This window comes from Odontesthes bonariensis, chromosome 5, assembly GCF_027942865.1.
Source record: "Odontesthes bonariensis isolate fOdoBon6 chromosome 5, fOdoBon6.hap1, whole genome shotgun sequence".
Classification (NCBI taxonomy): Eukaryota; Metazoa; Chordata; class Actinopteri; order Atheriniformes; family Atherinopsidae; genus Odontesthes; species Odontesthes bonariensis.
The window spans coordinates 1,542,147-1,559,658 of NC_134510.1; the positions used below are offsets into that span (position 1 = coordinate 1,542,147).

General features: G+C 44.6%; 1 protein-coding gene across 5 annotated transcripts in view; it reads right to left on the bottom strand.

Moving 5' to 3' along the window:
• LOC142379606 (glutamate receptor ionotropic, kainate 2) overlaps positions 1-17,512 on the bottom strand; it is a 422,159-nt gene that overhangs the window by 303,745 nt on the left and 100,902 nt on the right. For all 5 annotated transcript variants that reach the window (XM_075464651.1, XM_075464654.1, XM_075464652.1 and 2 more), the window contains 2 exons: positions 4,373-4,540; positions 1,733-1,990 (listed from right to left, as the gene is read on the bottom strand). In XM_075464651.1, the coding sequence (XP_075320766.1) occupies positions 1,733-1,990; positions 4,373-4,540 (426 nt within the window). The remainder of the gene's footprint in view (positions 1-1,732; positions 1,991-4,372; positions 4,541-17,512) is intronic.

Genomic DNA, 17,512 nt, shown 5'->3' on the forward strand with positions numbered 1-17,512 from the left:
GCTTGGATGTTGCTCTGCTTTGCTTGGATGTTGCTCTGCTTGGCTTGGATGTTGCTCTGCTTGGCTTGGATGTTGCTCTGCTTTGCTTGGATGTTGCTCTGCTTGGCTTGGATGTTGCTCTGCTTGGCTTGGATCTTGTTTGCGTTTTTGGATCGGATCTTGCTCTGCTTGGATCTTGCCTGCTTTGCCCTGCTGCAAAGCGCTGTCGCTGCTGTGGAGACTGACCATATTTTTTATGGTGTACCTAAGTGGTTGAGGTCAATGCTTGCCCCAATAAATTGGTAGTTAATAATTCGTCGGGGGGTAGGATACCCTGGTTCCAACTAATCAATTGGCTGGTCTGCGTTCCGGTATGGTCAGTTGGGGGGTTGTGGGACACCCTGGTCCAACAATCTAATTGGCTGGCTGCGTTCCGGTATGGTCTGTTGGGGGGTTTGTTGCCTTTACAGCAAATGGAAGGCACTCCACCTGAGGATGCTGCTGTTCCCTGTCTTGGCTTCCATGGAGCTCATGGAAAAGTCGGGAACTTCCTCCGAACAGAGCCATACCGCCAAACATAATTGTATGCATTGAGAATAAGCTTCTGAAATTCATCTCTGTTTCTCGTCTCGTTTTGACGAGAGTGGTTCTGACAGAACTATGAATGAATGTCGCGTTTTCGATCTGCTCCGGACTAACGTTGGTGAATCTGAACCCAGCAACGTTAGCATGTCCTCGGCTAACACTGCAGGTCACTAACTAACTAACTAACAAACACTGCCTATCATGTTAGCGCCATTTGCCTCATTGTAAAAGCTGCTGTTAGTAACGGTTAAGGTTAAATGAATGCGTTCTCAGGCATTACATTTAGATGAAATCATGAGAGACAGAGCCTGACTGGCTCAGAGCCAGAGGCTAGTGGTACTACCCCCAGTTCACCTCTACCTCCAGCTTCTCCTTTCACCAGAGCAGGGAAGAGTTCAATTACCCAGGCCATGAGAGACCAATGTGGACCTCACCGTTGTTGGGTTTGTGAGGTCAGGACTCGTGTTACTTCTAAACTAAACAAAGTTGATGCTAATCGACCGGTTTGTTGTCCTTTTTCTCCAAATGAGAATCGATAAGGGAACCGACAAAGAACCGAATCGTTAAGCAGAATCGAAAATGGAATTGGAATCGTAAAAATCTTATCAATTCCCATCCCTAATTAAAGGCCTTTCATTATCTTGCTGGTAGTGTTGTGCTCTGCTGGTATGCTAGCATAGCAACCCTAACATAGACTGAGAATGACCCTGTTCTTCATGGAGCTCAGAAGTCACTTCAGTTTTTTGGTGAGAATAGATTACATTTTTCAAAAATAAATTGTCTTGAAATGGTTTGTAAAATATTTTTGTTGCCCTTTATATATTAGTATTAGCAGTATAATTTCATTCCGTATGTGTAATGGACTGTTGCAAATTTAAGGGTTTACATTTGATTTAATTTGCCTCAACAAACACAAACACACACCCCAGGGAAGTAAAATGGTGTGTATTTGACTTGGCATGAGGGCCTCACATTAGGTCAACAATGTCCATTTGTGCAATTCTTGGGTTGTGACCAAATATCTCAACCGTGCTTTTTAGTAGCATAAACTGCTGATTTGAATTAGAATGGGAACAATCACAAGAGAGTAAGCAAGCAAAAAAGGCTCTGGACTGTTGGGATGAAAGAAAGGTAGGAGTAAAAGTAAATTAGATGGTTTTAGTCTTACCAGTGCTGTCATCATAAACCACTGTGACCGTCTTCCACTTGAAGAAGTGGACTAAGTCCAAGATGGCCCGGCTGAGGGAGGAGAAGTCTGGATAGAGGCTTACATAGAAGACATCCCTGTTGTCCGATACTTGATGTTTCCACTTGGTTTGGATGTGTGGGACCCCCAGAGCGTTGCAAATGGACTGGACTGCATTGGCAGAGGAACTATGAGAGGGACCAAATATGGCAGCCACCCCAAGAGAAAGCTGGTCACAGGCTAAAGAGAGAAAATATTTGAATAGTTAGTGCCAAGGTCCTAATATACAACATTTCAATAATGTGCTGTAATCCATCATCAACCACTGCTCCATGGTTGGCTGCATGACCCCATGTAGAATGAATCTGAACTGTATGAGGCTGCAGGAAACATGTGATAGAAACATTAAAAGTGAGTGGAGCTCAGCAGGTTTAAGGTGAATCCTGTATCCAATCACAGCATTTATTGGGTGGTTATCAAAGCTATATATATATATATAAAATAAGCATGTCCATAATAATGTCCACATTTTTGTCCACAGCTGCTGGTCTGTCTTTATATTTTTTCAGGGGGGCTTATGAAATCTTGTTGCTAGTTATTTTGTAAGTTTGTTTATTCATTCATTTATTTTCTCCTGTTGCTGAACTTATCTGATGTTAATTGAGACACTCAAGCGTCACTGAGCTTCTGCTGGCTAATGTGCTTTTATCAGGGTGCAAAAAGGAAACTAGGCTTTTTGTATAATAAAAGGATAATAATAAATGAGGATAATTCAGGGGAATATGAAATAGTTTATTTTTGGACTATAAAATTGAGCCTAATCTGTGGAAACTGAATTTTGAACATGTTCTTGTAAACGGTGGACTTTTACAACATTGTGTATAAATTGGAGCTGTGTTAGCCAACAAGCTCGAAGTTATGGGTGAACACACTGATAAACTGAAATGCACATTTTAACCATGCAGGCAGTGGTGTATACACTATAAAAACTGTACGACCCACACCAAACATGTCTTCCACCCCCAGTTCTCTCTATAGCTGTGAGCACATGCACTGCGGAACAGGTAGAGCAGATTCCTCCAGATGTCCAGCAAGACAACTTCGCTTAGAAGAGGAGGAGGTATCAGAAGAAGATGGTGAGGATTCAATCCAGTGCATGAGGCTTCAGATGAAGAAAAAATCCCCCCAGTGGAAAAAGATCCTTTTCTAAAAAGAAATAGTGAGATAACATATTCCTAATCATCTTGTGATAACCAGGGCAGGGTGGCAGCACAAAGTGTCCTAAAGATGATTCCCGGGCCTACAGAATATGCTGTTTCCCATGTCCAGGATAATCACCTCAACATTCCACCTGTTCGTGACATCAGCCATTGAAAAAGTCAGCTGAAAAGGGATGGATAACGTGCCTACATAGGGCTGCTAATCTTAGCAGGGGTTTACTTTCCCACTCCTTCAGTGAGTCCGGACCTGCAGGGTGCGTGACTGTCATACCTCTACAACCCTGACCTGAAGTCTCAGTGCATGAGCAACTGATTCCATTAAGAGCAGCATTTATTTTTCATATCTCTAATGTAAGGGATTTTAACCATTAATATTATCATGTATTGCTGTAAAAGGCTTTGTAAGTACTATCTCTTGATTAAGAAATACTGTTTGCCACTCATACAGTTCCTTAAGAAGTTCTAATAAATCTCTACTTTAGTAAAGAATACAGTTATGACAGCTGTGTTTTTATAAAAACAAATGATCTCCACTGACCAAATGTGGTGTCTCTACACTGTGAAATAGAAAAATCCGAGCGATGACTGCCAGGTTGTTTCTTTATGGGAATAAGCTGCCTTATTTCCGGGTTTTAGTGGGGCCAGGTCATTTCTGACCCTGAGGACGAGGGAAATATTCAGAATGCCCCGTCTATGCAAAGCTTAACCTTTTTTTTTTTTTTTCATGGAACTGCATTGGAAAGCCCCATACACACACGTCGCTGCTATTTACTCGCTACTCGCTCACTCGCCTACTCGCCACTCGCTTGGGTGCTTTTGCTGACTTGGTGTGTAGAAGTTGGGTGGCCACTGTTTGGAGAACACTGGGGGAACGTCACCTGTCAATAATCTGTATTCTGCATTTTAATTGGCTACTCGCTTTTACTCGCTTACTTGCGTCGCTCGAAGTTGAAATATGTTCATCTCGGAATCCGCCCACATCGCATCGCTTGTACTCGCTTGTACTCTCCTCGCCTCGCGTGAACACATAGACATTCTATTGACTTCACTCGCTGAGCGAGTAAATAGCAGCGACGTGTGTGTATGGGGCTTATGACAAAGAAACTACTACACATCTTTGTATTAGCTCGACTGTGCACCCCAATTGTCTTATTGGTTATAAGACATTAGAATGTAAATAGCTGAGACGGATTATAATGGCCTGTAATTGATAAAAGATCTTAAAAACTGAGGATTATAGCTCTTCATTTGATGTGGGCCAAAGGGGTCTTTGAATCACTGTTGCTGAGTCCTTTCCTGGAACCAATCAGTTTTACATTTGAAGTGCTCACACATTTTCCGTGCTTAATTGTAATTTCAATCATTGAAGGCACAGCAGCTGGTAAATCCCAAAGATACGTACCTTTCCTGGAGGCTTCAAAGCTGTCGTAGATGTTTATCCTTTGTATGTCATAAGTAAGCGTGGTGTTTGGCAGTAGGGTTCTGTTCCTGTTGATTGTGTTTAAAGCAAATTTAAAGGCTAGTTCCTCAGCACCTGATGGGCCACTTTCAATGGACTCAAATATCCCACCTGTCAAAGAAAAATAGATTTGATTAGTGGCAGTGCAAGATGCAAAAAACATTTCATTACGTTTAATCTTCTGTTAGAAAAATAATCACAGCTGAAAGAAGCATGTATTATTCAGAAGAGATATGACGTAGAAAGTAAAAGCTGCTCCAGTTTTTCTCAGTTGCTTTGGCACGTTTCTCAGATCAGAACTGAAATTCTCAAAACTACTTGTTCAATCTCCACTTGTGCACATGTAAAAGGCAGCTCCTCTTTTCTTTGAACGAGTTGCAGATGCTTTGGTGCGTCCATGCAAATGATTCTGAGGAATTCTCTGCTGTTTCCAACATTATCAGTTGCTTATGTCATGTTAATAAAAATGTATTAGAATGGGTCTCTGTTGAATAGTCTCACAATCCACAATATTTAGGCATCAGGCAACCCTCAAGGAATGTTGAACTCACAATTCTGCTCTTCTACCATCCATGGCCTTACTGAATAAAACCCTGGTGATAAGCTAATGGCTGGTTGCCAGTGCTTAAATTTAGCAGCAAATGTGCCAACATGTAAAACATCAGCAGGATGCTATATTTAACCTTCCCAATGAAACAACGTTGTGATGAGGCCATCTTTCCAGTGTTGCTGAAGCTAGCAGGTATAATTTACTCCAACCTTTTCCTGACCCGTTTGTGTACTGATTGCACAAAGAAATTAACCATATTAATGACATAACTCTTAAATAACCAACCATACAAATGCCATAGACCAGGGAGTCGTAGACAGGGTTTCACAGTGCAGACATTTGGGATATCTTCAGTCATTTATCAAAAAAGGAATTAACACAAATTCATCAACAAGAATCAAAAATTCCAGATTCTATATTTCACGATGATGCCCAGGAAAATGTTATATTTGCTGTGCCTGGGGATTTTCATTCAAGGAGACTTGAAAAAGAATTGTTAAACTTTATATTTCAACAGCATGTACACATTCACACCTTGTTATTTTTGTATGTCAGTCAGAATAATTACATTTTGATTCATTTTTAATCAAATCAAAAATCAAAGAGTCTGGGATGCTTATAGATAGATAGATGGATAGATTTGATTCCAACACAACAGTGCTTTTGTGTGGAAGCCCTGTAAAATGAAATGTTTTTAAATGTGTGAGCCTTCACAGCCCTCAGGTGAATACTTCTGGCAGGCCACAGATGAATGGACTAAGAGGAAGCCTGGGGAGCTGGGAGAGGGGGCCAGATTCTGTGATCAATGTACTCTGATTGGCCAGTGAATCAATCAATCAAACCCTTGGGAGCAGTGGAGAGCAATGGTTAGAAGTGTTTGGGTTGGCCCTATGGCCTGGTTGTACAGGTTCAGTGTCAGAGGCAGCCTGGATGCCATGCTTTATTTACTCTAAATATAAGCACTGCACAAACCTGCTCAAGTGGAAATGGAATCCATACACAGCAGTAAGGAGTAATGCAGGCCCTCACGTCACAAGCCATTACCACATAACAGGCTGACTATGATCAATGCTTCCTCTCAGGGATTTCACCAGTAAAATCTTCAAGACTCTTCATCCACAGAGGGTTTTTTCCATCCTTTTTTTGAGCCAAACATCTCAAATTCTGAAAGCAGCAGAAGTTATCCATCTCATCGGAGAACTCTATTTCACATGCTCTAATTAGTTTGAAGGAATGAATAAGCATCAGTTAAACGGGGTGTTGTATAACTGCAGACCTGTCTGTTTGACTAGCAGAACATTTCCTGCTCAGAATGCTTTCATTGGAAGGAATCCTGAGATGGAGCTCTGTATGAACATGCACCTGTGTTTGAGAGGAGACCGTCAAAAATGAATAGATAGGCTACTGAGAACACTGAAGTGGTCTCTGTGGTCATAGGAAACATGGCAAAACCAGTGAGATAAGGGTAGAATGACGTGAAGGGCGTTTTACTTGTTCTCATCTCAGCATCTGTGGGTTAAGACCTCGGATTAGTTTTCAAACCCACATTTATTGTATTCCAAAATCTTTCATTTTCTAACACATCTTTGTTTTATTGGCTGTTCTGCTGCCATCCCACAACAGGTTTATATTTATTAAAGAGTGTTCCAATCAAAGAAGCTGTCTCTAGTTTGCAATAAGTGTGCTTATGACTGAATCATTTAAGGAAGACAAAAGAGAAGCAGTATTTAAGGCGGTATTTATTTGACATCAGGACATAAAAGGTTTCCTGAAAGCTGAAGATGATTGGTTGCAGTGGACACGGGGATCACAGATTTATTAAGCAACACTAAGAGCTCGTGTTCTCTGTCCAAAAGCAGAACTTGTTTTCAGTGGAATGACTGCTCATAAGTCTTGGGAAACACAATTGTCAGTAGATTTCCTGTACATATTCACGGGATCAGACTTCCGCAGTGTGGATAAATTACACATCAAACTTTTCCTTAAACCCACATATGGTGTTTCATAAACTGCCAGCGAATCTTATGTCTCTGACTGCTTCTATGACAGATTTCTAAGATGAAGTGGTTGGCAGATTGCTTCTCATGTGCTCTGAGAGAGAACAGTTCCTTTTAAATGATGGGAAATGTGTTAGCAAATGCAATATTCCAGAAAATCTGCCCTCATCTCTTCTATTTGTTTTATCAGTAAATACAGTGGAAGTAAATAATGATGGATTATTACAAATACTTTGAAAGTACCAAGCAGTCATAGGGAAAGAAAGAATCAGTCGTGTTTGGAAAAAAAGATGCATTGAAAAGTCTTTTTGATATTCAAATTGCAGCCTTCAGAATTGTGTTGAATCAAATGGTGTGGTGCTGCAGAACCCCCCGTGCTGCAGAACCCCCGTGCTGTAGAAACCCCCGCGCTGCAGAACCCGCGTGCTGCAGAACCCCCGTGCTGCAGAACCCCCCGTGCTGCAGAACCCCCCGTGCTGCAGAACCCCCGTGCTGTAAAACCCCCGTGCTGCAGAACCCCCGTGCTGCAGAACCCCCGTGCTGCAGAACCCCCCGTGCTGCAGAACCCCCGTGCTGTAAAACCCCCGTGCTGCAGAACCCCCCGTGCTGCAGAACCCCCCTGCTGTAGAACCCCCGTGCTGCAGAACCCCCGTTGCAGAACCCCCCGTGCTGCAGAACCCCCCGTGCTGCAGAACCCGCGCTGCAGAACCCCCCTGCTGTAGAACCCCCCGTGCTGCAGGAACCCCCGTGCTGCAGAACCCCCGTGCTGCAGAACCCCCCGTGCTGCAGAACCCCCCGTGCTGCAGAACCCCCCGCGCTGCAGAACCCCCCGTGCTGCAGAACCCGCGCTGCACAACCCGCGCTGCAGAACCCGTGCTGCAGAACCCCCCGTGCTGCAGAACCCCCCGCGCTGCAGAACCCGCGCTGCCTCCACACAGAAAGAACCAGCTGGGAATCAAAGCAGGAACCCCCCTGCTGTGAGGCGACGGTGCTAACCCAACACCAACGTGCAGCCTCCATTTTCAAATCAAATAAGTTAAATAAATGTTTTGTGAAGGAAAAATTCTACACATTGATTTCAGTTGTCTCCGACACCAGATGCCTTTATCATGTCAAACTGGAATTTGATGCATACATGGAAATATTTGTTATAGCCCGAATCTATTTTAGTTTTATACAAAACACACAGGTCAAGATAGCAGTTGTGCCTACAGTATTTCTAAATATATTCAGGATTAAAAAAGGTCCTTATTTAGTATTTAGTAAAGTTTTTATTTTCTAGTGAAACATTAGTGATACTGTGGCATTGCCAAATAATATGTCTTTGTAACAAATATAGTCCTGAACAATTCCAGGAGGCCCAATGATTGATAAGGGCCCTGAGCCACAGAAGACTCCCACCCTGGTGACATGAAGACCCACCAGGAACGGCTGAGCTAGTTCATTAACTCTGCTGTATGGATATACTGCTTATCCTGGAAGTACGGACTTAATCAGCCCATGCATCTTGTCCAATCCTCTTCCAGAAGTGATAAAAGATGAAATATGATGCTGGCAGAAACATTGATTTCAGTATAATCATTACAACACTAAAAAAGAATCAGAGCTTGCCAGGGGGCCAGCAGTAGCAGAAATCTGTACCTCCTTTTCAGAAGCATTTCATGCTATACAAGAAGGTACAAAACAGTCTGGCACAGAGACTCAATTAGTCAATACGGACCACATCTGTTGCAGGAATCAATTTGGTCTGCTTGAATCTGCGGGTGACAAACTGCACCTCAAGCAAGCTCATTAGAAACTAAAATATGTTGTTTACCTCAAACAAATTGTGTTTTAGTCAGTCTGTAATGATTCTGCACATCTCATTCAGAATGGACTGTAAATACAAAATGACAAATATATTTCAAAGAAACCTCTTTTGGGCAATATTATAAGAAAGAGGTATATATAGGGAAAAGCCAAAATGAATACATGAATGTTTGGCAGTACATGGCATGCTGTGTCTGTTCCCTGTGGCTGATTAAAAAAAAAAAAAGAATAAAGTATTTTTCTATTCTATTCTATTCTTCTAAAAGGATTTGGTGGATAGATCGAGTAAATAAAGTTCTACCAACTGTAAATTTCCAGACCAATTCTTCTTTCTGATTTTTGTAAAGTTCTGACTTGCAAATTCCAATTTTGACTGACTCTGAACATTAATTTTACTATAAAAACAACATGCAAAATTATTTCTGTGACTTAGGTGCCGTTTACACATACCCGGGTATTTTGAAAAACGAAGACCTTTCCCTTCGTTTGTGCCTTTCGTTTATACACAAACGGAGTTTTTTCCTCCGAAAACGAAGCTAAAAAAAAGAATGGAATGCGGAGTTGTCGTCATAGTACAGAGCCCCGCCCCTATCCGCCATGTTGGCAGAATGCTAGCGTGAGAACGCCTTTCTCTCCGTCCATTGTTTATCTAGCAAGCATGGAGGTACTAGCAGCATTTCTGTTGTTATAGTCGCTTGTGTGATTTTGAAAATTACAGTCATACAATGTATTGAACAACAAAGACATTTTTCACGGCTTTAGCAGTTTTATAGTCCAGCGCAACGTTTAAAAGTAGCTCAGTCTCGCTATCAGTCCACACACATGAGCCTGGCGCAATATTTTCTTCTTGAAAAGGATCCGGAAGTTCTTCCTGTCAGCGGTTCTCTATTAGGCTTCTGATTGGCTTGTGTGGAATTCTCATTGTTCTAACACTGCCAATGTCAGGCTTGGCGTAATTTAACAGCTCCTGATAATGTATTTCTCCGGATCAATGTAGACGTGTTTTTTTTTTAAAAACGGGGCTGTGTGCACCTAGTTTTTTTTGCAAACGAAGGTTAGAAAATATGCGTTTTTCAAAATACCCGGGTATGTGTAAACGGCGCCTTAGTGTTTTAATTGCCAATTCATCCGCGTGAACATTATTAAAGACTGACAATAGACTTTAACGTCTGACTGGTTTCACAGCTTTTTATGGGGAAAGATGAAGTACTTTCAGCGCACCTGATTACAGGACCTTCTTTTTCTCTTTCACAGGAAATCTAAAATAAAGTTCTTCAGCTATCCAGATGGAAGCATTTTACAAATTAAATCAAATAAATCCAACAAAGGAATAAGTGCCTAATTAAACATCTTCCCCTCCAGGCCAAATAAAAGTAGACCAGAGGAGAAGAGGAAAAAGCTAGGATGTGCATTCAAATGAGTTAGGTTCTAAGATTATTGGTTTGATCTAATGTACACACCCAGAGAAATGACAGCAACTGGTAAGTAGCAAGTTATTGGAGATGAAGCACACATTTATTTTCTAATGTCACTATTTCATCATGGTCTGCATGCTGGTGTGGTGGTTAGCACTGTTCCCTGGGTTCCTGGGTTCTGGCAGGGTTCTGGCAGGGTTATGGCAGGGTTCTGGCGGGGTTCTGGCTGGGTTATGGCGGGGTTCTGGCGGGGTTCTGGCGGGGTTCTGGCTGGGTTCTGGAAGGGTTCTGGCGGGGTTCTGGCAGGGTTCTGGCTGGGTTCTGGAAGGGTTCTGGCGGGGTTCTGGCAGGGTTCTGGCTGGGTTCTGGCAGGGTTCTGGAAGGGTTCTGGTGGGGTTCTGGCAGGGTTCTGGCAGGGTTCTGGGGGCTTCTGGCTGGGTTCTGGCAGGGTTCTGGCGGGGTTCTGGCTGGGTTCTGGCGGGGTTATGGCTGGGTTCTGGCTGGGTTCTGGCTGGGTTATGGCTGGGTTATGGCTGGGTTCTGGTGGGGTTCTGGCGGGGTTCTGGCTGGGTTCTGGCGGGGTTATGGCTGGGTTCTGGCTGGGTTCTGGCTGTGTGGAGTTTGCATGTTCTCCCCATGTATGGCTGGGTTCTGGCTGGGTTCTGGCTGGGTTCTGGCGGGGTTATGGCTGGGTTCTGGCGGGGTTCTGGCTGGGTTCTAGCGGGGTTCTGGCGGGGTTCTGGCGGGGTTCTGGCTGGGTTCTGGCGGGGTTATGGCTGGGTTCTGGTGGGGTTCTGGCGGGGTTCTGGCTGGGTTCTGGCGGGGTTATGGCTGGGTTCTGGCTGGGTTCTGGCGGGGTTATGGCTGGGTTCTGGTGGGGTTCTGGCGGGGTTCTGGCTGGGTTCTGGCGGGGTTATGGCTGGGTTCTGGCGGGGTTATGGCTGGGTTCTGGTGGGGTTCTGGCTGGGTTCTGGCTGGGTTCTGGCTGGGTTCTGGCTGGGTTCTGGCAGGGTTCTGGCGGGGTTATGGCTGGGTTCTGGCGGGGTTATGGCTGGGTTCTGGCGGGGTTATGGCTGGGTTCTGGCGGGGTTCTGGCGGGGTTCTGGCGGGGTTATGGCTGGGTTCTGGCGGGGTTATGGCTGGGTTCTGGCGGGGTTCTGGCGGGGTTCTGGCGGGGTTATGGCTGGGTTCTGGCGGGGTTATGGCTGGGTTCTGGCTGGGTTCTGGCGGGGTTCTGGCGGGGTTATGGCTGGGTTCTGGCGGGGTTATGGCTGGGTTCTGGCTGGGTTATGGCTGGGTTCTGGCGGGGTTCTGGCTGGGTTCTGGCGGGGTTCTGGCGGGGTTCTGGCGGGGTTCTGGCTGGGTTCTGGCTGGGTTCTGGCTGGGTTCTGGCGGGGTTCTGGCTGTGTGGAGTTTGCATGTTCTCCCCATGTATGGGACCGTCACCCGGGTGGTCCTACACTCACCGGCAGAGGATTCTTAGACCTTTGCTCACATTTTCAGTGAAGGTGAGTGCTCAGACCTGTTTGCATCAAATTACAGCTTGATAATCATAATTACTAAACTATTTGATTACTGTTGGTCTCACAAAGTTTTACCAGGGATCTCAATTCTCATGAAGAGACACAGCCAGTCCACAGGCTCACTGCTTGTGTTTCTCACAGTAAAAAAAAGGGTGATGCCCACCGAGGTGTCCCCTCATAGAGTCTATGAACCAGGGGCAACATAGATCAATACTGTGAACCGTAGCTCCATGTACACACTGTAAATGACATTTTTTACAATGAATGAAAGCACTTGAGTTTGAGATTGAGAAAATTGTTCTGACGAGCTGTTCTGCATCATCTGTGTAAGATCTCCTTCTTCATAAGCTGGTGCCCCACCGGACCCCCTTTTTCTTTCAGCTGTGTGTTTATTTCATGGACTCATAGTCAGTGAAGGTTTTAAGCTGTTACTTACTACAGAGTTTGTTTTTTCTGTTCATCATGAGTGCAGCATCTGCTTCACACCACCTGCTACCACTGACGGTTTGGCACTTGTATTTTGCACACCATTATAGATAGAAGTGAGCATCTACCAGGCTGTAAGCAGTGGGAACTCTGATGTGCTTTTCGTTGCTTTTCTATAGTAAGAAAGTACAGATGCACACAGTTGTGTTCTGTTGTTGCAGCTGTAAAATGGCTTGATTTTGGTTGCATCCCTTTTACGAGTGTTACCAAAATAATAAGAAGAGGAGGACCAGATAGATGAGGAGTTACAGCGTAATGTCTGAAGTGAAGATGAGGAAGGAGCAGAGACCCTGTGGCATGAGTTGATTAATTAGAAAGAGTTGATAGTGTTAGCAGCACACAGTTGATTACTGTCATCAATTCCAAGGCCATCACTTATTCATGATTTTATATCGTTAAACATTCTGTTATGTGAAGTAGAAATGGAATAAGACATGATTTAGAGGCAGGCTTAGCAGTATGTGCGTACACACACGACCCTGTGGTGTATTTACAGGGTATCTTCATAAAATCGACAGGATCTATGCAATGTGATTGGCTCATAAGCAAACCCACATTTTAGTGCAGTATGAAGCCAACCTCACATTTTCTATTAAACTTTATAAAAGATCTGTCCAACAATGTTAACAGATCATTTGACATCCATCCATTTTCTATTCCCACTTTGTCCAAGTGAGGGGTGAGAGGCAGGTCCACTCTGGACAGGCCGCTCGTCTATCACAGGGCCACACAGAGACGTTCACACACTACTGGGCTCCATTTAGAGACACCAACTAACCTGATCCGCATTGGGAGGAAGCCATGCGTACACAGAGAGAGCCAGCTGGGAATCCAAGCTGGAACCCTCCTGCTGTGAGGAGACAGTGCTAACCACCACACCACCGGACTGACATGGAAGTGTCCTGGCTATCACATGTCAGGTAGTGCTGTGTTGTTTATACAGTTACCATTTGTCTTTTTCCAAAAATGTCAGGAAAGAAGCAGTTTTCTGTTTCAGTGTTATTTATATAGTATCGAATCATAGCAAATGTCATCTCAAGGTAATTCAAGGACAAAGTTCAATTCCAGCCAAATAGAATCCAGTTCATAATCCAATCAAATCAAATAAATTACAATTCAGTTACTCCAATTTATACAGAGCCAAATTCCAAATGCCCTTTGGTGTGCTGGAACAGCTCAGCTGGACCGTGCACGTTTGTTCCTGCTGCTGAGCGGCTAAAGGCCACGTCGAGCTTGGACAGTCACAGACTCAGAGGCTTAGCAGAGGTCAAAGCCAAATTTGCAAATAATTTGAATATGAATATCCACAAGTTTCTTTTTCCAATTTACATTGCCAGGCAAGAAAATGAATGCAGCAGATTCCCAAACGGAATCATGCTAATACACTGACCAGTAAAAAATGCCTGAAAAAGATTCAGACAAATGTCCCGATGAATGCAAAGAGACAGCAAAGAGCAGAGGGACACATTAGTTTCTGCTGCTGGTGGCTTACTGCTTTGACTGAGTTCAATGTAAGAATGACTTATTTACTCCTGTAAACCTGTGTACCCCTAACATGTCATCTTAATCCATCTCCATAAAGTAGAGAAAGACAGTAACTAATCCCACCTTCCTGTGCTATAGACCACACAGGACACAGCAACCTACCAACACCATATGTCTCAATTTTCTCTCTCAAAGAAAAATGCTCAAATCAGTATGTAGCCCTGGTTAAAAACCATGCATTTAAGGCCCTTTAATATTTACAAAATATTTACAAGGTTGGTTTTATGTACACAGAAAATATAAGTGAGAAAATTGTATTATTGTTTTTGTGAGTTTTATCCGAGTGATTATATACATGCGGAGAGTGGTTACTGTTGTAACGTGAGAAATGGAAATATGGACAAAGCAGAAAGCCGAAGCTTTTCTGGAAGGGACTTGTGTACTTGCATAAGTGTATTCTTGTTTGACCAATTATCTCATTAGTTTAAAGACTGTATTGGATTTCCTATCTATGAAAGTAGTTTAGGTTAACGAGGGCCAAGTGAACTCAACAGAAAAAGAAAACAGGACAAAGAATGGGATGATGGGAAGAAGAAGGTAGAAGACCGCAGAAGAAGAAGGTGGAAGCTAATGGAGCCCGCTGCTAATGCGTGCCGAGGTTGAGGTGCGGGAAGGAACTGGACTTTTCCGTGCGTGTTCTGTACAAGTAGATCTGCACCCGGTGGGTTGGATACCTGCAGAAGTGTTTTGTAGTGAAAAGCACGGAGGAAAAACCTGCGGCTGATCCGAGATAAACCTGCGGCTGATCCGAGGAGGTGAGAGGAAAACGTCAACATGGCGACGCTGGCTCCAGCTAGATGGAGGAGTAGTCCTGCAACTCGTGTGGCGGAGTTCTAAAAGAAATTGGACTCGCGTAGCAGGAGAGGAGAGGACGTCGGCTGAGCGAGCAGGTCTGAGTTGGTTCATTGTTTAAAACGGAGAGAAGAGGATTGTTGCCGCGACATCGCACCCTAGCTTCACCAGGCCTGCAACAAAAAGCTTTAACCGGTACCGGACAGTGTGAGTGTGTGTGTGAGAGAGTATGGGCCCATGTGTGATATTGTGTATTTAGAACGGTAAATTTCAGTGTGTGGAGTTTTGTTAGTGACAGAAGTTGAATTCTGGTTATATTGAAACAATAGTTAAAAGGAAGGGTGTTTGATAAGAAAACACAAAGTTAAAGTGAGTAAAACATAAGGGACTGAACAGAAAAAGTGCCTTAGCGGCTTTATTTTATTTTGGGAAACATTTCATATGGGAATTAATGACCTGGCTTTATATTTAAGTTTTTGATCAATTTGGAGTCTGGTGTACACTCCTTGGGAACTAAATATTTATTTTCTCCCAGGTAAAAGAAAATATTGAGTTAGCTGGTTGTCTCGAGTTATTTATGTTACTTCAAATGTGTGTATGGTAATTAGATGAGTAAGACCACTCAACATAGGTAAACCTGCGTGGTATCTACTAGAACTTAACGAACCCAACTAGCCACCCCACCAGTGAGTTTAAGTTCTCATCCCAGTTACTAGAGGAGGGAGCTGTGGGGTGCTACAAGTAGTAAAACTTGCCCCGTCTCAGAGCACCGCCCTGCTCCCTGTATGTTGGTGACAGTTTGATGGTGATCTGCGTCAGAATATCAGCGCTGCAGAACAACAAGCGTAGCATGACGAGCCTTGAGAGCATGTTCCATCTTCATCACAGCTGAGACTCTACTGCAGGAGATAGGGCAGTTAGCAGGGCAGGAAGGGGCCAAATGGAGGTGATGTGGAATCATGCTAAGGCAATGAGGGATGTCTAACTGCTTTCAAAATCACATTCGAAATGACGTTCTGTTCTTTCGACATGATAAATCCCCAGAGGCCCAGAATCACCAGTTAGAAATAAAGATTTTGACAAGACGACTGGATGGATGTGGCTACATGTGGCCCACATGCTGTGGGCAGCCCCGACAACTACAACAATACTGGATTAATGCATACATCACTTCCAGTGAATCCCTAAGGCTCTGTAAATCCTGCAGCAGAATACCCAGTAAAAACTATGACAGAGATGCTGCTACAGACCAAATGCTGATAAATGCTGGGTCGTAACTGATGAAATGGTGGAAATGTAACCTGTATACGTTTATACCCAAAGTGCAAAGGAAACGCATTAAGCACACATAATTATTTTGAAAAATATATTGAAAAAATAGTAATGCATACTGTTTATGCTTGCTTTCTTGGACTTTTAGCCTTTTCAGGACATTTTATACATTTTATTGTCAAGGCTTTTCCTGAACTTCCCCAGTCTACGCTGCATGAAAAAGAGCAACAAACAGGATATGTGGCAAAACAACTCAGGTTTTGTTCTGGAGGACCGCAAAATGATATTAGGAAAATCTGGCAACATATGAGAAATGAGTTTTGGACGAGTAGTGGTCTGTGCATGCTGCACTCTGAGCTGCAGGAGAGGAAACCGATCACTTTCCCTTTTAGAATCACACAGCCAGTCGTGTTCATCAGACACTGTGGTCCGTCCGTCCTTCTGTCCGTCCTTCCATCCGTCCTTCCTTCCTTCCATCCATCCTTCTGTCCGTCCTTCCATCCATCCTTCCGTCCTTCTGTCCTTCCTTCTGTCCGTCCTTCTGTCCTTCCTTCCATCCATCCATCCTTCTATCCATCCTTCTGTCCTTCCATCCATCCATCCTTCTGTCCGTCCTTCCGTCCGTCCTTCTGTCCGTCCGTCCTTCCATCCATCCATCCATCCTTCCGTCCATCCATCCATCCATCCATCCATCCTTCCGTCCGTCCATCCATCCATCCATCTTTCTGTCCTTCTGTCCATCCTTCTGTCCGTCCGTCCTTCCATCCATCCATCCATCCTTCCGTCCGTCCATCCTTCCATCCATCCATCTTTCTGTCCTTCCATCCGTCCTTCCGTCCTTCTGTCCTTCCATCCTTCCGTCCGTCCTTCTGTCCATCCTTCCATCCGTCCTTCTGTCATCCATCCATCCTTCTGTCCGTCCTTCCATCCATCCATCCTTCCGTCCGTCCATCCATCCATCCGTCCTTCCATCCGTCGTTCCATCTATCCATCCTTCCGTCCATCCTTCTGTCCGTCCTTCTATCCATCCGTCCTTCCATCCATCCTTCCGCCTGCCCGTCCTTCCATCTTCCATCCATCCTTCCATCCGTCCATCCATCCATCCTTCCGTCCGTCCTTCCATCCATCCTTCTGTCCATCCATCCTTCCATCCGTCCTTCTGTCATCCATCCATCCTTCCATCCATCCTTCCGTCCGTCCTTCCATCCATCCATCCTTCCGTCCATCCTTCTGTCCGTCCTTCTATCCTTCCGTCCTTCCATCCATCCGTCCTTCCATCCATCCTTCCGCCCGCCCGTCCTTCCGTCCTTCCTTCCATCTTCCATCCGTCCTTCCATCCATCCTGTCATCCATCCATCCTTCCATCCGTCCGTCCTTCCATCCATCCATCCTTCTGTCCGTCCTTCCATCCGTCGTTCCATCCATCCATCCTTCCGTCCATCCTTCTGTCCGTCCTTCTATCCTTCCGTCCTTCCTTCCATCCATCCGTCCTTCCATCCGTCCTTCCATCCATCCGTCCTTCCTTCCATCCATCCGTCCTTCCTTCCATCCGTCCTTCCTTCCATCCATCCGTCCTTCCTTCCATCCATCCGTCCTTCCATCCATCCATCCTTCCTTCCTTCCGTCCTTCCATCCATCCATCCATCCTTCTGTCCGTCCTTCCATCCATCCATCCTATCCATCCATCATCCTTC